The sequence below is a fragment of the Larus michahellis genome, chromosome 5 (assembly GCF_964199755.1).
Source record: "Larus michahellis chromosome 5, bLarMic1.1, whole genome shotgun sequence".
NCBI classification, from domain to species: Eukaryota; Metazoa; Chordata; class Aves; order Charadriiformes; family Laridae; genus Larus; species Larus michahellis.
Window position 1 is genome coordinate 47,216,175 of NC_133900.1, and position 20,744 is coordinate 47,236,918.

The 20,744-nt window shown below is 46.6% G+C and overlaps 1 protein-coding gene across 8 annotated transcripts in view; it reads right to left on the reverse strand.

Moving 5' to 3' along the window:
• Positions 1-10,212, reverse strand: part of EXOC6B (exocyst complex component 6B) — a 313,712-nt gene extending 303,500 nt beyond the window's left edge. The window contains exon 1 of one of the 8 annotated variants that reach the window (XM_074587160.1): positions 9,926-10,212. In XM_074587160.1, the coding sequence (XP_074443261.1) occupies positions 9,926-10,038 (113 nt within the window). In that variant the 5' untranslated portion in view covers positions 10,039-10,212. The remainder of the gene's footprint in view (positions 1-9,925) is intronic. The other 7 variants (XM_074587157.1, XM_074587165.1, XM_074587158.1 and 4 more) reach the window with 7 other exon arrangements.
• Positions 10,213-20,744: the final 10,532 nt, after the last annotated feature.

Here is a 20,744-nt window from a genome sequence, read left to right on the forward strand (position 1 = left end):
AAACTAGTAACTTCTTCAACCATCAGAAGCAGGAAACCTGCCAGAGCAAGGAAGAGAGCAGGAGGTTTTTTCCATGAAAACTCTTCTGCCCGGGAATGGCTGGAAAAATGGTTTGCTGCATGCCAAGGATGGGGCTAAGGAGTTTCTACCCTGAAACATCTCCTGCTGCTGCAGGCTAAGAATTTAATAGAAGATGCTTAGATCAGCTCAGTAGAATGAAAAGTTGTGCTTGCTTGCTTAAGAACACTAAAGGTGCATTACATAAAACTGCCAGGCCACAAACACCAGGTCAGCAATAACCTATTACTAATATTGTGGTTACCACAAGAAAGGGGCAGATGGAAAACATGATACCGATTTCCTTAGTGACTTCTGCAGTGCCTGAAGAATCCTGCAAGCTACAGAGCAGTAAACATGACTGGGCAAAGTATAAGTCTTTTTTATGAAATAGTTAGCAAACATGTAAAAAGTACAATACAATGAAGGAGACAACAGCTTCTTTGGGTGGCATTCACACATCTTATTCACCAGCACTCTTTGAAGAAGTCAGACTTGTTAACAAGGGGGATCTGGTCAACCTAACACACTTGAATGTTAAAAGCATTGTGGAAATTCAAAGGAAAAAATAGATGGTTCATGTTCCTCTAGTTCAATGTGTTTAACAGTGCTTTAGAGAAGGGGATGAACATCAAGATGACATTTTGCAGAGGATACAGAACTATTCACTTGGATTAACTCCAAAGCAAAAAGCTGTAAAGGATCTTACAATACCGAGTATCAGGTGGCAAAATGACAAATAAAGCTCAGTGCGAGCAGTGTAAAGCAGGACACTTGCAGGGGAGGAATGGGGGGCAAAGCCTTTATAGTACACCAACAGCAAGGGGCTCCAAATTAACTACTACCACTGAGAAGGAGAGACGCCAGCTGTACTGTGGCTATATTGTCAGAAGTGTTGGCTCAGACCACAGAGACTGCAAGAAAAAGAAGAGAAAGCAAAGCAAAGAACATCACTGTGCCACTTAACACATCGCAAGACATGAATCTGCATCTTGATCACTATGTGCAGCTCTGATCTTTCCAGCATCTTTGTAAAAAGGTGATAGTTGCATGAGAAAAGATACCAAGAAAAGCAACAGGGATAATGAGCAATTCAAAACAGCTTTGGCAAGAGACTACAGTGAATTGATTAAGAACCTTCAGCTTGGAAGGCAAAAAAAAAAAAAAAAAAAAAAAAAAAGAGTGACTTACTATTTCTCATAATCCTTTGTGACAGCCTAGACCCTGTTCTAGCAAAAAAAGAAAAACAACCCTAAGGGAATATACAATGTACAATTAACACACAGAACTCATCACTGTAAAATGTTTCAGTGTGAGAGCACTAGCAGACTAAAATGTTGACGAGACAGTCATGGAGAAAAGATCCACAGGAAGCTCTTGAACAGAGAAACTCTGGTATAAGTGCAACACATGTGTCTGTACTTGCTCTGTATCTCATTTGATAAGCACCCACTCCTCACTACCCTCAGAGACAGAATGATGAAGAGCAGCTTTTCATGTGACCAGTACAAACATTTTCATGATTTTCTCGTTAGTTAGAAAGCCTTTCCCTGCACCTACCCTAAATTCCTGCTGCTGCGATTGTAGCACAGATCCCAGCCTGTGCAGAGTCATGAAAGAAGAGCTTTTCTTCACCTTCTCAACAGTCTATTCTGCATGTGAAGATGAATTACATGCCCATCTTGTCTTCTCTAGATAAAACAATCCCAGTCAATTGATTTTTTTCCTCAAAGGTTGTGTTTGCACTCCTTTGGGGAAAAAGATTCAGAAAGTCAGTATTACTAGGCTTCTGCAGCCCTGGAATAAATATCCATTTTATTTATATTCTAAAAACAAAAAGACAAAAATCCTTCAACCCACTAGAAGTGGAATCAGAAAAAGCATGACAGAAAGGACAGTCTAGGTAGACTTAAATGCCACAGGACTCTGCCTACAGATGGACAAACAACCGAGTTACCAAGGTACTACTTTTCTGTAGTCCTCTACAGGCAGGACAGCAGACAGTTCTAAAGATGAGCTCAGCTGCCAGGTCGAGACGAAATACTGCGAAGTCATACACAGTGACAACTCCAGAAGACACCAAGACAGCTTAGTAGAGCACCTTTTCTCCACGGATTCTAAGGAAACATCCCCTTTTAGCTTACTGCCTCACAACACTGCAACGCTGCTATCACATACTGCTATTGCAGATGAGGCACTTGGAGGGTAAGCAGGAAGATAAATTCAGTGAGCTACTGAGAGCCCAGACACAAGATCACATCCCACAGAACAGGAACCACCATTTGATAATCTGTCCTTTGACAGTGATTCATTAAATTCCAGAAAGGAATGTACTTCTGCGAGAAAAATCAAGAAAATACAAGCTATAAATAATTGAGCAGTACATTCTTGCAAGCTGTTCCCTTCAGATTACATCAGGATGCAGACAGAAATAAAAAGGGTTATATGAACTATAAGGATTCACCATCTCAAAGTTGTTTGCAGAACCTTAGCACTGCAAACGAGAAAGTATCCATAAAACCTGAGATAATTAAGTTAAGCGTACCTTCAGGCAGAGACTGCCAATGGTCCACACATTAAGCCAGACCAGTCCATCTCCCAACTGACTGTTAATGCTGATACCAGATTATTTCACAGGAGCAGCTGCTGATACTTTTTTTCTCTGCAACAGAAAACTTGGAGCTGAACAGCATCATCCTGACCAGAGGGGAATGCTAATATAATTCAAGCAGTATTGCAATGAACTGTCTTTTAAAAAACGCTTAATTATGTACATATGAACAGAGGCCCAGGCTCATTTTCAGGAGATTGCAGTCTCCCCGTCTGGGTGGCAGGAGAATGGGCTGAAAGATGCTTCAAAAGATCCTGCGAGGCTTTTATTAGCAGACAATTTACAGTTGTTACAAGCAGCTTCCTGAGCAAGCTCTGCGGCCAACAGTTAGTGTCTAGACGGTCTGCACTATTTCTTCATGGTGTTGCTTTGCTGGAAGTTGGCATTTCACGAATTACTGTACGTAAAGCAAGGGATGGGACTTGTAGAGCCAGGGCTCATGGAGTCAAGGCAAAGCGTAGCACACGGCACAGCTAGAAGGTGCAAAGTCAGGAGAGCAACTCAGTATAGTTTTAGCTCTGTTACACATGAGTTCTCACAGTATTCAGCCTCAGGGGATTTTTTACAGATACTGTGTATGATTTTCAGATGCTCTTCAATTCTTACTGTGCCTGGGACCTTAAGGAGGCACTTCTTACCCATCCCCGGCATGTGTAGGAGAAGGTCCACTTCATTCCAAAGCTGATCCAGGGTCTCCTTCCTCTGTCCTCACCCAAGGCAGGCTTGGCTGAAGGACAAACCACAGCAATCACAGCCCCCTACCATCAGTAAAGGTAGTCCCAAGAGTGATCAGGCAGGACACTGTACCATCTTCACTCCTCCACTCCAAAATAAAAATAGGGAAGCTGTTAAGCCAGATGCCTGTCATTACTCCTCGCTTCACATCTGTAACACAGACCATTATCCTCATCTCACCCACTGGAGCAAAGATTAGGACCAGCTTGGCCAGCCTTCATTCTTAGCACCGAACACGGAAAGACTCAAACTGCTGCTCCTGATCCTTACTGTGTCATGGTTTCCATGCTCATCCGACTCACCCTAAACCAGCTACACTCCCCAACCAACAGCCTTCTACCAGGTGAGGGAATTGCAAGCAGCTCATGGAAGAACACCACATCCAAGTTCACGGACATTTGATGTCTAATAGCACAGCTGGCCCCCAGACCCAGCACCCTGCCACTAAATCCCTTGTGCCAGTCTAGACACTGGAAAGCCACAAAATGAGCCCAAGATGAAACGGGGGCAAACTGATCCAGCTGAAAAAAATAACTCAAATAAGGTGGGAAAGGGGGGGGTTATGTTTCAGCACCCACATGAATGCAGTGTCACAACAATGCTTGGGAGGAGCAAACAGAAGTGGGGAAACTGCTTAAGCCAATACTGGCCCATCAAAATACACCCCATAGCCCCAGCCGTGAGAAGCAACACGCACTTAACTACAGACAGCTTGACCAAGCCCACGTCAGCGCCTGTGACTATGGACTTGGAACGACACAGCAGGTTAGTGTCTAGTTTGACAAACTAACTCATTGAGCTTTTATAAATCTGGCAAGGCTCAGTCTTGATTTTTGCCATCACCAAGCCCCTCGCCCCACACAACCTCCTCCGTGGGCTAGAAACAGCATTTGTGCTACCACACACCAAAACACATTGAAGCAGAGATGTATGAAAGCAAAACATTTTTAGCCGGGTTATTTTTCCATCCAGATCCATTTTCCAACCAGGTTTACCACAGGGCTTGTACTAATGCCACAACTTTCAGCTAAGGAGACACTGGGGAGCTCAGAGGGGCTATACAAGAGCCCCAGCACTTGCTGGACCCCATCCATAAGTTTATGTTAAGAGCAAAGCCTCAGTTTTCCAAGTTCACAACAGAAACCTGAATGACACAGGAATAGGGTGCAGCTGAGTTGCAGCTCAGCTCCATTTGAAGTTATAGAAGAAAATAAACCAGAGAACAGCTCATCAGTATCAGCTCAGGAGTCAGGATCTCAGACAAGCTGCTGCTATTTGCACTGTCACATTGCTCCAGCCTGGACCCAAGGTAGCAATCAAACAATGTCAACAAAATGGACTGCAGCAACAGCACCTCTGGCTCCCCACACATCCAGCTCAGATGTCTCAATGCTACCCCCATACAGACAGCCAGAGGCTGAGGGTACCAGGAAGGACCTAAGGTGATGCCCCTTGAGAGACGAGGTTAATTATAGCCATTAGTCATAAATGAGAAGATTATTTGTCAAGCATCCAAGCTAGGAGATCCAGAATCCTAAAAAAAAAAAATGCAGTTGAGGACCTCTGGATCCACTGTTTAAGATGAACCTGGGCATGGGGGAGGTCACAGGCAGGGGATGAACAGGGCACACTGACAGTATGGTAAACAGGTCAGCACGGTAGCTGTAGGTCAGCCAGGGCAACACTAATCCCAGACACATCCATGGAAGAGTTGATAAAGGATTTAGGGAACAGAGCTTAATTACAGTCTTACTTTAATCTCAGTCAAGAGCTGCTTAGTAGAAACACTACCCTATCAAGTGTGCTTAATTTCATTCTTGGGTTAAACAACATTGTAATCTCTCCAAACACACATAATTAGCTGACAGATATGAAATTCCTATTAAAATATAGTTCTATATAAAAGCACAGACTGGATGATTAATTGCTGTCTGAAATATAACATTTCTTAGTTTTCCAAAGGGGTACAGGTAAGTACTAGTCCAAACATAACTGATAAAATCTCACTCACTAAGGAACAATCTAGAAAGCAAATATACATCTAAAAAGAAAAAAAAAAAAAAAAAAGACTGATGATATAATTTGCAGATGACACAAAAGCTGGCAGAATAACAAGCCATGAAATCAGGCAGCCGCGGAGAACAATCGCTTGGAAATCTTGATCCTTCCCAGCAACTCGCACTGCAGGAGAACCACGAAGGTACAGATGTAGCGATGAGGAACGTGATCCATAGCTACGAAGACCTGTGCTCCCAAGAAAATAACTCTGCATTATTCCTGTTATAATGCTAGGGGAAAGAGCTCCTCCAATCTCTCAGCGTACAGGCAGGAGACTACTACAGTATCAATGTAATTTTACCTACATCTAAAGTGGTGAGGTGACAGCAGGAATACTGTAACTACATCTATGTGGCCAGATCGGGCTTTTTTAATTTGTCAAATGCTGTTTAAAAATCCTTCACCTATTTCAAAAAGCTGCAGATGCAGCTTTAGAGCAGGAAAAGGGGTTTCAAGAGTGACGGACCTGCAAAGCTCAAGCTGCAAAGCCAAAAGGAAGTAGTGACTTAAAAATAAAAGCCTGTATTTTAATTGTGAGAAGACACCAGGTGTTAAAGGACACTGCAGAGGAGCACGAGAAAGGACAGCAGAACACCTGCAGGCTGAAACCAGGAACTTTTTTTAAATTATTAGCAATTCACATAATCACACAGACTCATCTTTAGATGACAGGCTGAACACAAGGAAAAGTGGGTGAAGTTATACAGCCCACATTTATCGGGTGTCATACAAAATAATCTCAATGTTTCTCCTGCCTTTAATCTGTACCAGTCTGAGTCAATCACGTATAATCTAGGACTACACAGGGCCAGGGAGAAGTTAAAATAACAGGAGATAATAAGAGAATCACAGAAGAAAGCAAGACAGCCATCAGCTGTGCAATAAAGTAATCTCTACATATCAAAAGTAACAGTGAGCTATTTCAGGATAAGCACTCAGAAAACACTGTATGAGCTTGCAGAGTGAGGGATTACCCTCTTCTCAAAGAATAAATTTGATTAGAAATTACAGAGGAATCCCAGCAGAGAGGCAAGCATCCTCACTTACAGTAACTGCAGCTAGAATATTACAGTCCATCACTAGCGTCCCATCACTTAAAAGAAAAAAAAAGCTGAAGTGAACAGAAAGCTCAACGAAGAGCAACAAACTTGACCAGTCAGTTGAATATAATAAAAATTAGAGCACTTGGGTGTCACATCTTAGTCAAGAGGTGGTTTTAAGCAAGAAAGAGGGTCTTTTCCCCTCTAGAAGGTTATCTGATCCTGCAGAATTAAGTGATTCTTAGAAGCCTAGATACAGAGAGGGATATCAAGAAGCATAACACAGGAGAAAAAGAAGAGGAATTATAACAGAAAAAGGAAGTGGAACTAAGAGCAATGGATATAATTAGTAGAGGTTGAATAGCAGGAAAGACATCCTGAAGTGGATTATTTTGATTCCAGGAGCATCGCAGACTCGAGGGGATCCCCACAAAGACTCACTGAACTCGCTCGGTGTCCTCCTTCAAGCACAATGACATTCACTGTCAGGTTTTATAAATAAATAAATAAATAAAAGAGCGAGAGAGAGAGAGAAGAGACCTTGATGGCATCAGAGCTACTGACATAGCAAGACATGAGACTGGCACAGCTCATCACACAGATCAAGGCTGTTTTGCAAGGCTTCCTCGCACACCCTCATCTCCCATTTAATATGTAGAATTAAATTCCTCTCCTTGAGGAGGGGCAGGCATCGTCCCACATCTGCACAGCGCCCCGCACAATGGAGTCCCGGCCCATGCCGCTGACTCCCAGAATCACAGCAAGAACAGAGCAGAAAAATAGGGCTGGAAGGGACTTCAAGAAGGCATCTCGTCCTTCCCCTGCCCCAGGGCAAGAATTACTACACTTGCTATTTTTCTAGCAGAAAACGCTCTCCCTTATGGGTGGGACACAAACCCACCCAGACGGATGAATTAGTTGGACCTTAAATTTAACATCTTAACCCCTCCGTCACCCTTTGATAATAGTAATTCAGCCTTGAGCACTATGTGAGGACAACACAGAGCAGCTGCAGTCGGAATATCTCACTCTGCCAAGTCAGAAACTGATAAAAGTACAATTCTGCAAACAAGTCCCCACTGGCAGCAGAAGCCCAGCAGTCCAGCCTATTTCTGAACTGCGTTTTGGGATTGCTGTTCCTAAAAGGGAAACCAGCCTGGCTTATGAAGACACATTTCTTCCGTGATGCCTACGAGAAGTGAGTCACCTTTTTTTAAAAGTTTCCATCATCTTCTTTTCCGGACTCTACAGAACATCATGTTTACCCTTAGCTGGTCTAGTTTCCACTCTAAAAATCCTTGGAGCGAGTATTGCTTACACTTACATCATTAATAATACTCCTGATGAAGTACCACTGTACTCCAACAGTTAACACTAGCAAAACACAAACCTTTCTTTGCCCCAGACACTTATTAGTGTTTCTTCTGTGGGTATGCAAAGATAGACATTAAGCCCAACGCCTCATCTAACCTTAATACTAAGAAACAAGACCAACTGCACTTAGTTCTATGAAATGGAAAAAAAAAACACCCACACTCTTCATTCTGGCAGTTCCCAGACATTCGAACCAGTTTTTTCAGTTTTGTTAATAAATCTAATTCTCCTACACTGTCTCCTACCATGCAGTTTACCTTTAAAGGTTTCATGGGAGAACTTCAGAAAAAAAACTGCAAACAGTCAAAAAAACTAAACAAATTACAACCTTATAGCAAGATAAATCCAGTGCACTACTGCTCCACAAATGAAGAGCTTTCCCATTTTAATTTTGTCCTCACAGCGCAGTATCACTGCAAGTCAAATAGCTTAAACCCATTTACTTTTAAAGACAGCCACACCAGTCATTTAAAACCATGACTTTGTAAAATTTAAATATTGAAAAGAAACTAGGAGCTAGTGTGGAGGGGATGGGACAGGAGGCTCCAGTGCTGTTTATACTGAAACACTCCCACCTGGGACTGTGATTTCCAGTTCAGCAGCTCCTAGGCTGATGCAGGGCAGCTGAAAGAGAAAGATGAAACCAACTACACTGCCCTACAAAAGGGCATGGTGTTCCCCTCACCACTAAAAGCAATAAAGCTTAGCACCGAATTTAAGTTGGGACAATGCAACTATTTAGATTTTGAAGCCAAGTATTTCCGGTAACACACCTCCATCTTTCCCCACCTCTCAGCCTGATCAATTTCGTTACAAGAGCTATAATTGTTATTTACCCATTTGTACCATCAACCTTCCAGAGAGTAACACATACACTTGTGCTCTCTGCTGTGAGTAATGCATTTTAGTTTTGATACAAAATTCTTTGGAGAACTTCTGTTTTACTTTGAAGAAGAGGAAGGAGGGATGAGGTGTCTCTGTTTGACAAATCTACTACATGGCTTCTACCAGGACAGCGATGCTAACAGTACACGGTCTGGCTAGCAAGAACAGGTCTTAGACATGCATAACTTATCTAAAATATCATATTTAAAAAAAAAAAAATTAGATGATTTCCCACAAGACACAGGCTTTAGTTAAAGAGCCAGCTACCGCATCTTTCAGATTAACAACACAGCAGAAGCCACTGCTGCAAAATCCAAACCAGCATCACAAAGAAATACCTAAAAGGCTGAAATGCCAGACACAGATTCGCGGAAAGGAGCAGAAAGGGAAGGAAAAAAGAAGAGGCAGCGCTCCTGGTCATGCAGCCATATCCATCTGCGCTCCTGGGGAAGGAGAGCTCAGCAGTTAACGCAGATGAAGCAACGGGTTCTCCCAGCTGAAGGATACTGCAAGAACCACTAGGAAAAAGATGCTTAATAGGAGAACAAAGGATCCATTAAGCAAACAGAGGCATTAACTCATATCATCATCAGGACGGTAATTGTACCCATACCCACAGCTTCACAATTAGCCATGGTTTTTGCGAAACGGACACAAATCAACAAAAAAAAGGCAGGCGTCGGTTTACAAGAATAACTTTGACAGATTCCGGGCTGAGGGCAGGAAAATGCCCTCCTTCCCCCTCTTCCCCGCCGGGGAAGGCGGGGGCGGGGGGCTGCGGTCACCCCGAGAGCTCCGGAGGGGCTGCTGGGGCGCAGGCCCCGAGCAGGGGCTGAAGCCGGAGAGGCAGAGCCCGCCGTGGGAGCGGACACCGCCGCGGCCAGGCAGGAGGAAACACCCCGAGACCCCGGCCCGGGCCCGGGGCGCGGAGCCGGGGGTCGGGCACAGGCCGAGGGTCCCCCCTCACGGCGGTTCCACCGCCCGGAGCAGCCAGGCAGAGCGAAGGGAGGGGACTACGGGCACTTTCTCAGAGATGACTGTGAAAAAATAGTAATAATTAAAATTTCCTCATTGCTTCAAAGTTTGTGGGGAGGGAAGGTGGCAGGGCGAAGCCTGCCCGAGCCCCCCCGCCCCGGCTGTCCCCGCCGCCCCGCCCCGGCCGCACCTGAGCGTGGGGCCGATGCAGGCCGTGTCGGTGCTCTCGATCTCCCGCAGGATCCGTTCATGCTCCGCCGCCGTCTCCAGGCTCTCCAGCTCCGCCATCTTCCCCCGCTCCATGGGGATAACGCCGGCCGGCCGACCCACCTGCCCTGCCCGGCCCTCTCCGCCCCGGGCAGTACCAGCGCCGGGGCCGCCCGCTTTGCTCCGCTCCGCGCGGCCCGGCCCGGCCCCGCCACGCCCGGCACGCCGGGAAATGTAGTGCGGGCGGGCGGGGGGCACCGCCGCGGCCTGCGCCGGCGCTGCGACACGCCCGGCGGCCGAGGGGCGGGGAGGGCCCGGCGGCGGGGAGCGGTCTCCCCGGAGGCCGTGTCGGTGGCCCGGTGCTGCGGGAGGGGAGGCAGCGGGACGGGCGGCGCCGCTGCCCCTCAGGGAGGTGTCTGCCATGGCAGCGGCTGCCGACCTCCCCCTGGGGGGACACAGCCCCCATGGCTTCGACACCTCCCAGAGGGGCACGGCCCCATGGCAGGATCCATCCCCGTGCCCTCCCCCATGAGAAGACACAGCCCCATGGTCGTGACACCCACCATGAGGGGACACAGCCCCACGGCTTCGACACCTCCCTGAGGGGGACAGCCCTGTGGCAGTGACCCCATGTCCCCTCCTCCGTGAGGAGACACAGACACCGTGGCACCCGCTTTCCCCCAGCCCCAAGCAACACAACCCCAAGGCCATGACACCCACCAGGAGGGGACACAGCTACCATGGTACTGATATCCGCCATGAGGGGCCACAGCCCCACGGCGGGGACTCCCATGTCCTCTCCCCTGAGGGGACACAGCCCCATGGCAATGATATTCCCCATGAGGGGACACTGTCCCATGGCAGTGACCCCATGTCTTCCCCTATCAGGGCACACAGCCCCATGGCAGTGACACTGTTGTCACCCACCATGAGGGGGGGGCCCATCAGGAATGAACCTGTGTCACTGCTCAAAGCGGAGGCATCCCCTCACCCCCTGCGGGATGAACCTGTGCTCCTCCTGCCCCATCCTGTCCCTCAGACCCATAAACAATGTCACCCCCACCCTGAAAAGGTGCCATGACTGTGGTCACAAGGAAAGCTCCCCCGCTGACACCGAACCACCTTTCAGCTTGATCCTAAAATGTCCCACCAGCTGCTGAGCTGCAGTGTGTCTCCCCACTCCCCGAGCTGCACAACCCAAGAGACATCTTTGCCCAAGGACACAGCAATTTTCCTCCAAAAAAAACACCATCAGCCCTCAGAAACATCCTTGAATGTCAAGGTCTCCTCGAAGTTTAACACTGCAGCTCCTGCTGCAGCTCCCTCCTTTGGAAGCAGCTGGTTATTATTGTTATTATTTTGTGTTGTGAAAATGACACTGGAAGGGTCCCGTTCCCAGCCACGCGTTATCGGGTGCGGTGGAGCCATCCTTGCACAGAGATCCCGCGCTCTGCCAGAGGCACAGTGGGGACGAAGATCAGGACCAAGACCAGGCTACGCATACCACCAAGGGTTTCTGCATTTGTTTTTGTCGTTTCATCTTCTGAGAAATAAATAAACTACGCTAATCGTATCAGCATGCCCCTGGCTTCCGTCACCGCTGCTTGCTAAGGTTGAAGGCTGCTGGTCTGAATGTCCCTGTATCATCACTTAATTAAATGAGAATGGGATAAAAGAACTGCCCAAAACACGATGCACCATGACTGGAACAATGCAGAAGGGGCCAGGAGAGGCTGACCAAAACTTTGTTAGTTCATGTGAAGTTCACCAGCTCTTGCACATCAGGCCTACAGTTGCCAAACACAGTGTTGTGCGAGACCAGGTGTACGTCACTTTGGATGTGTTAACACCAGCGAGGAAATCTGTCCTCTGAAGGCAGTCACCATGGAGAACTGGTAGAAGCTTTCCGAGGACCAAGAAGCAAAGAGACACATCAGTGGTGGAAGGAAAGCAGATAAAAATAGCAGGGTGATTTCTGAGCCCAGCAGCCTGGCGCTGCCTTACTCTGGGGCTGGGTTGGGAGCTGTATCAGGGGGAAACGCTGTAACAGGGGGAAGCGCTGTGCATTTTGTGTTTGCTTCCACCAGCTGCTCCTCAGAGGCCGGTGCTGCAGGCGAGCCAGGGCACCCCTAGCAGAAGGCTGGTGCTTCCAGCACTGCAGCTTACAGGGGCAATCCCCCATGGCAAAACACCATGACAGCTGCTGCAAGGAGCATATCATTTATGATTTAAACTGCTTTGGACTTCAGACCGTTGAGATGAGGTACCTGTGGCTATGGAAAATACATAATGTGCTGCTCGGGGTGTGATACATACCCAGCTCCGGTGTAAAATCTGTAGATACCACTGTCTACCACTATTAGCAGCTAAGAAGATTACTGTTTTCGTTCAAATTAGTAGGGACTTGTGCTGCTGGGGACTGAGCCAATATTCCTGAAGTCAGTGATAACTATTGCATCGTCTGCACTGAGCTTTAGAAACAGGATTAAACACCAGAGGTCTAAGCGTGCGTGGCTGCTAACAATCCTTAATGGTTTTAATGGCAGGATGAGAACTACTACAAATGACACCAATGTCAGTTTCAATCCTGAATGCTGTTAGGCAATGGCATTATCACAAATAAGGATCTTGGAAAGAGAGTCTAGTTTTCTCTGGTATGAGGACACTGCTTAGTCCACTGGATTACAGTACAAGGGGGTTGAGCACTGACATGGGAACTTAGAAATCAAGTTGTTATCAAATTCTGATGTTGATATCAGTCTTAATTTAGTCTCACTCTCCTGCACCAACAGAAAGAATGAGAACCACTCTCTTCAACACCGCAATGTAGTGCTTCAGCAAGAAGAGGAGCCCAGTGCCTGGAGCATGGTGTGACTTGGCCAGCAAGACCACGTCCTGATGAAAAGCACAGCATTAACCTCCACAGAGCAACGTGGGAAGATGCTAGGAGACACTGTAACAGTCTGTCTAAAAGGAAATGTTTGGTTTTGAATGGAATAAAAATAAATATTTTTTTTAAAATTATCCACCACAACATAACATTTTTCTCATGGGGAGAAAAGCACCAAGAATATTTTCATAGATTCATAAATATTCACGTCGAACGGTGAGGAAGAGGGATATTGTTACCTCATAGGAGCACCAACCATAGATTTTCCATGCATCAATTGGCTTCTAAAGCTATGGTGAAATCTCAGCATATTTTTAAGAGGAAAACTTAGTGCTGTTTTTGATGCCATAGAAAATCCCACCTGGCCTCCAACTTCAAATTTCAACCACAGATCTATTTTTACCCTTACCTGGTAGGGTGAAAAGTCTGCTGTGACCAAGTTTTTGGTGTTCATGTATGGTGCTGAGATCTGTGATCAACCAATCTCTTTTTTGATCAGCTGAACAGACAGAGTTCTTGGAGCCTTTCACTGTAAGGCACATTTTCCAGTAATTTACTCCTTTATGCATTTTTTTTGTGAAAACCACAATATTTCAAGATTTCCTTAGTTTGTGGAGGCCAGAAGTGGACAGAACAGTGGTTCCAGTACCAAGCACAAAGAGAATGTAATCCATCTGCTCCTCCTCAACATTGTGTTGGTGGGTAACATTAGCCAGTCCCATTGGCCACAGGGTCACACTGAGGCAGATGTCCAGCTGATCACCCACCATCACCTTCAATTCTTTTCAGGTCACTGCTGTCCAGCATAAAATTTTCCATTCTGTAAGAAAAGCTACATTCTTTGTCCCTGGACACATGGCATTTGGTCACCTTCACATGAATATTCATTGCTTTTGTCTGGCTTACCGAGCAGTCTGGGACTTGCCCTTATTATTTGCTGCCACATAAACTTTGTACCATTTGAAAGCCTGTCCACAAGAAGTTTATTTATTCTTACCAGTCACTGACACAAGCATGCTGAATTTGTATTGTTGTAATTTATTAATCAAGTCATCATGCAGTACCAACACAAATGCATCAAAGATGTCTGTTACCAGCTCATAATCTCATTGAAAAATGATATCAAGTTTGCCTGAGAGATTCTATTTCCCTTAAAACTGTGCCGACTGATGTTAACTCTTTTATGTTCCCTTAATTTCCTACTAATGAAGTTCCATATAATTGTTTTTTATGGAAACAACAGCAGCCTGATGGAGATTTGAAAACGCTCCCTTTTAATTACTGACTTCTTATTGGTGTTTTCCAGTTGTCCAGAACTTCCCTAGTGTTCCAGAGCTTCCTAAAAAATCAATGTAACGGGTCAGAAACCTTGAGCAGCCTTTACACAGCTTCGTGTGGAGGTTGCTTGTGGCTGCTGGTTCACAGTCTGACTCTGTCTGCAACTGCTCAGTTGCTCTGCCGCTGCTGAAATGAAAAGTCATCACTGTCTACAATTTACTGTGGCACCTGGGATCTTCCCAAATTCAGGACCAGTTGTAATTCTGCCATTTCACTAGAGTGATACCACCATCAGAATTTTATTTTCTTTTTTTTAATCTTAACAATCTCTTTCTTATTATGTTTATTTTGGTTTTTCATTTTATGCTGTTACTTTGCTCAACTGTTTTCAACATCTCCTGGCTACTTTCCTTCCTCACTCGCTCCCACCTCTCGCTGCTGGCTTCTTCCCTTCCAGGTGCCTCCATGCTTTTCTCACCGCACCTATATTCAAATAATGACAGGCGGGCACGATGCCAAGCTACTCTTAGCATTTGGTCTCACCGGTGTCATTCAGGAAGATATTTCACAGAGAAAGGAGGGGGCTAACAAACAGATCCAGGAATTAAAAGTAGAAAGAAAGGAACAGACAAGGTCAGATGCTGTTGACCTGGAAGACCACCCTCCTCCAGGGACCTGGGGGACTCATCCCCCATGTCGTTAGACACTCAAATAATCTCAAGCAACCTCTTTGGGCAGGTCACTTCTTTTGGGATCTGGACTGGAATCCTGGAGCCCCTGTAGTTGTCTCCATGCTCTCCTCCTGCATCCCCAGCCTCTGCCTGCTCCCCACCTCTCCCTTCTGCCTTCACCAAACCCCTTTGGCCATAACCCAGCTCCCAGCTGGGCTGGGCATCCTCGGTGTTTGCTTTCTCCTACCCAATCGCTAGAAGCTGGACAAGGAAAGACGCACAGTATTTCTAAAGCAACAAGAACAGTGTGGATGCTGACTAAGCACACAAGTCAGCCGGTCCTGTTTGCTCTGGGTGTGCAATAGCCTGGTTTCCTTCTTAAAGGCTGACCTTTAGCACCCTCCACTTCAACCCCAGAGGAATGAATGAATCTCTGCTGCCTGCAGAGGTGCCTGCATTTTATTTACCCCCCTCTCTCAGCTGCCTTCTGCATTTTTGCTACACAGTGCCAACTGAAAGCAAGCCCTGTGCACCCATGAAATGCAACTTTGCCCTTTCCAGGGGGGAGAGCTTGGGGCTTGGCTGCCCTTTCATGGAGCAAGGGGGAAAGGGCTGCAGCTGGGATGGAGAGGCAGAGGAAGCAAGGAGCCACGGGGAGCTGGGCTGGCTGCTCCTGGTTGTATGGAGGGTGGGAGAAGTGCTGTCAGCAGCTGCCGCTTCTGAGAAGGGCCACAGCTCCCTCTGCACTGGTTGCCACCATCCCACACACTTTGATGCCACCCACAGCAGCAGCAGCAGCAGCCAGCTGGGCTTGCCAGAGACTTGGTAGGGTGGTTCCACTGTGGTGGTGCTGCTTTCAGGCAGGTGCCCTCGCCTAGACCTGGCTCTGCATGGCTTATTGCCCCTGGGTGCATTCATCTGCATGTATCAGTAACCGCAAAATAATCCAGTCTCTCACAACATATTTAGGGAGGATAAATCTCCGTTTTCCAGCCACTGGGGGCTGTGTTTAAAATCTTGTGCTGCTTTACATTTCAGGACTGAAATAAATTTTTAAGCCTCTCTGATATTATCACACTGTTCCTCAAATCCCTGCTTGGGACATACCTCGATGCTTCTAATATGACTCTTTAAATTCTCATACATTTTATTATACCTTTTTTTATCTGAATACAGGAAATTAATAGCTCGGAGAGACTGAACCAGTGGTGAGATGAACTTCAGCCCTGGAGTTCTGGCTTTCAACCTTTGTGGAGCATTTTTCAAATCTGAGTTTCTGACTTAATTAATACAGGGATGGAATTCTCCAATGGCAATGCTAGGATGAAGATCCTTTGGCAAGCTGTACTTGGATTTCTAAAGTCCTGCCAAAATCCACGTGGCATGGCATAGCTTCATCTAGTCCCAATTTGAAGACCAAAGAGGTGGATCCCTATCTGAGGTGCAGAGCTGCTCCTTAGCTCTGCACTGTTTAGCTGAACCTTGAAGCCCATGCTAGCAGGGAGCAGCACGGTGAAGGAAAGGCCTGGTCTCCCTGTCTTTGTTGAGAAGCAGAAGGACAAATACATTCACTCTTAAGCTTGAGTGGTGCATGATATATTTCTATTCCATGTACGGTAGGAAGTGGTTAACACCGTTGTGAGGGCTGAGTTCTGCTCTCTGCTCTTGGGGCTGCATGAGTCACCCATGACAGCAGCAGAATTTATGAGTAGGAGGGAGACTCTACCTCCTAGCCTCACAACATACTTAGCCTCTCTGCACGCTCCCCTTCTCATCACGGATAGCTGCAGGAGCGAGGTTCCTGCTGTGCCGCTCAGTCCATCCTCATTATCCTTGCTGCTGTGAAACCCAGCCAGATAGCAGGCCTGCTGTATGGAGCAAGAGATCTGCTGGCATCTGAGACATCTTGTCCTTAGGAGTTCACACAATTAACTGCTGAACATGATGAGATCCCACAGTTGGGGTGGCCTTTGGGCTACTAAAACAACAAGCAGAGCTCAGGAGCGAAACCACAGTCTTCCCTTCCAGCAGCCCATGGGTAGTCATGGCAATGATGACTACAGCCAGGGCCACCTTGTATGACTTCGAGCCCTGCCCTTCTTGGGTGGTAACGCTGGGCAGAAATACCCAGGGCTCTTCCTGAAAGCTATTGTTAACAGTCCTTTGCAGAAGGAATTTAGCGCTTCCTCTCCAACATGCATGAGCCCTGGCAGTGTTCCTGAGCTGCTGCTCAGGAGTACCAGCTCCACTGCATTCCCACTGCCCCTGCAGCATGCAGGGTGGGTCGGGTCCCCCCCCCCCCCCCCCGGAAGCCCTCCTGCCTTCCCCTGGGTTTGTGGAAGCCCTGTTATACCTGTCAGAAGCTGATGAGAGCATCACAATCACACATGCACAATAGCCCAGTGCCAGCAGTATCTGTGCCACAACAACAAAGCATCTGGGTTGTCTTCTCCAGATAAATCCAATACGTCCAATCTCAAATGATGGATAATTTGGGCAGTTCTGGTAATACACTGGTAGATAGTTAAAATCAGCACCACCAAGAGAATTTAATCCCCTGGCACTTTTCTGCTGGCTTGTACCAGTGCGTCTTCCTCTCCCTGCACTGTGCTGCCCAGGAGCGAAGCCCCCAGCCCCCTCACTGTCCTCCCGGGGTCCCCGGGCTCAGGGGTTGCCCGCAGCTCCCTCCAGATTTTAAATGCCGCTGACACCTAGTGCTGGTTCTCTCAACTACAGCTTGAGCTGTAAGAGAAGCCCTGAGGCTGATGGATGAAGAACCGGGGTTTCATGGTGTGCACAATTTCATGATGCTCGCTCTTCTGGAACCCGCTTCATCTGCTTCCTGCTTTGTGAAGGCAAAGAGGTGCCTGAACAGTGTTGTCCCGGCACAGGAGACTGCCACGGGATCTCTCCACATGAGCAACAGAGCTGTGCAGCAGGAGCAAATCTCTAAGGGCACTAGGATGGTGCTGAGGACCCAGTGTCCCCACTGTGCACAGGGTAGGATGGAAGTGAAGCACCTTCAGTCTCTTAAAAGAATGACCACTGCTTTTACTGGCTCTGGTACATCTCTGTTCATCTTCCCGACCAATGTCATAAAAAGAGTTCAAACTCTCCTGCTGCTGGAGCGTGGTCCTGGCATGCAGGCTGAGACCCCAGCTAAGCAGCTCCCACTGCTCCACTGCTGGGTCTGTGACAACCTGCTCATCCTCCAACACCTACGCGCTCACAAAGGGATGAGACAATGCCCATATTGTTCAGGGGAAAAATCCCCCCCTGAACCAGCTCCACCAGTCACATGTGGCTTCCCCCACCCCACTTTCACCAGACACTGCTCAGGCAAAGGCTTTCACTAAGTAGGGAAGGTGTCCCTGTAGTTCAGTCACACCTGTACAACAGGTCATCTTCAAGGGCTTTCCCAGCTCTAGCACTTCCCAGTCCAACTTACATCACTTCTCAAAACACAGTGATGACCTTTCTACAACGTACAGCCCTTCCCCCTCTTTCTTATTCCATGCATTAGATGCTTTTATATTATATTTCTTGATGTACTGTTCAAATCCCCAGCCAACAGCAACCATTTATATTTTAAAACATATTTTCTTGAGAGAGCTCCAGAGCAGTCCAACCAAAATGCACTGGTTCCTAGCGATTGCACTAGAACTGTATTCCACTCCATGCCCTTTTACAATATTAATTTAATTTCTGCAGCTGCCATTTCTGGAGTCCTTCTTCCATGGGGAAACCTTCTCTTTGCAAACTATCTCTGGAGTCCTATGGCTGGTTTTGGATGGTGGATGAGGAGAGGAACTGTCAAGTTGCAAAAAGCCACAAATTAAAAAGACAACCAGGAAAAAATCAAAGGGGAGGGGGGGGGTGGTGGTGGTAGAAAAGAAAGAAAGAAAGAAAGAAAGAAAGAAAGAAAGAAAGAAAGAAAGAAAGAAAGAAAGAAAGAGGAAAAGAAAGAAAGGAAAGAAAGAAAGGAAAGAAAGAAAGGAAGAAAGAAAGGAAGGAAGAAAGGAAGGAAGAAAGAAAGGAAGAAAGAAAGGAAGAAAGGAAGGAAGAAAGGAAGGAAGAAAGGAAGGAAGAAAGGAAGAAAGAAAGAAGCCAGTATCTATATCCTTTACTGGATTTGGCCCTTAGTCCAGATCTACTGATGCTAAGTTCCCTACCCTACTGCAAACTACCTCTTTTTCTCCCAGAGGTGTTCTGGCAGCAGCACTTCCAGGGTGGCTGGAGGAAGAATAAGAAGAGTGCTGGTACTTTTTAGCTCTGAAGACATAAAACATGAGACTGCAGCAGGCCCAGAAATTGCTGAGCAATGCTAAGAATTGAGTGTCCTCCAAGAAACACAAAACAGCCACTATCAGCATAATTGTGTTAAAATCCAGTGGAAGAAGCAAGCTGCTGTCACGGGAGCCAGAAAGCATCAGGTGTAAGAACACAGAAAGACCAGGGAATGAAATTTAACCTCTACAAATACGCAAGCAGAGCTCCTAACATCATGCTCACCCTCACCAAGCCTCTTTCAGAGGGTCTCCACCATGCACTGTGTCCATCAGGCGACAGAGGAATATGACTTTGATACAGTCTTAGTAAATTTGGTCATAAATCTGATTTTGCTGATAGGCCAGAATCCTCTTGTTTTCTTCTTCTCTTTTTTTCAGCACGGAGCATCACCCCACAAGCCGCCCACCTGAGATCAGGAGACGCCCTTTTGCATCATAAAGTGACATTCAACAAACCCTCAAAATGACCAACTGCAAAAGCAACCCAGGGAATGGAAGGAAAACTGATCTGATGGGGATATTTCATAGCTGTCATGAGTTACAAAAATTCCTTTCCTTGTTGTATCAACCAGTCTTTATTGTATGAAAGTGTATTAACTTTGTTAATATATATATTATTAGTTCACATTATACACTGTAATGTAATCAGGTAATGGAATTTTACTGGAGACTTTGGTATTGTTCACACTTACATAAAACAAACCAAAGGACAGCCTGGCCCTGGAATTAAGGACTTTGCTTCTTGGAAGCTTAGAGGATAAAGGATACGCCTGGACAACCAAGGTAACACCAGCATCCCAGCCCCTCTGACACATCTCTAAAACCCTCCCAGCATCATCTGGCATCATAGATCAGTAACTCCAGCACGACTGACTCCAGGGATAGCTGGATCAATAGACAAGCAGCAAGAATGCTGTAAAAAGAGAGATGCTTTGCAAAGTTTTAATAATGAGTGGGGGAGCGTGTTAATGATTAGTCAAATCGTGTCGTACTGGAATGCTCGAAGGGTATAAGAACCCCACGTAAACCACATTGGGGTGCCACAATTTGGCTTGGACGCCTCATGTCCCAGTATGAATAAACATTTACTCTTGTAGTTTGTGTCCCAGCCTCTCTCCTTAGTCGGCTTGGGTGAGTTGTGAAATTTCCTAACACCCATTGTGTGGGGTTTGCTCTCCTGGGATGGGGACTGCCAATGTCTTGGTGCTCTTCCACACATCTCTCCCTGACAACACCTGGACCTGCTGTCCAAAATTATTAGATTTAGACCAAGATGCAAGTTTTCCACCAGTGATAGGGATAGGATTTTGCTGCAAAGCAAGGAAAATATGTAGGTGCCACAACTAAAGAAGTGATGTTATTGGCACTGATGAAGCAGAGGAAGAAGTCACAGATAACAACTCCACCCGCCCAAGGTCGAGGCAGACACCCACGCCAGCAAAACTCAGTGTCTGGCCTCACTAAATGATGTGTCTGAGCCAGAACAGCAAACACAGCATCAAGACTTCCCTGAGGAGTGGGTGGCGAGAGAAAAAGTAATGAGTTTTTGTTCTTTTTCTACAGGCGGCTGGAGCTGTCAGGTCTTGAACAGATCAGGATGCTACATGGTGTCACAGGTCAGCTGTGCAAAAGCAGCACTGTGAGCAGGGGAAATCATTCTGCTTAGGCTTCAAT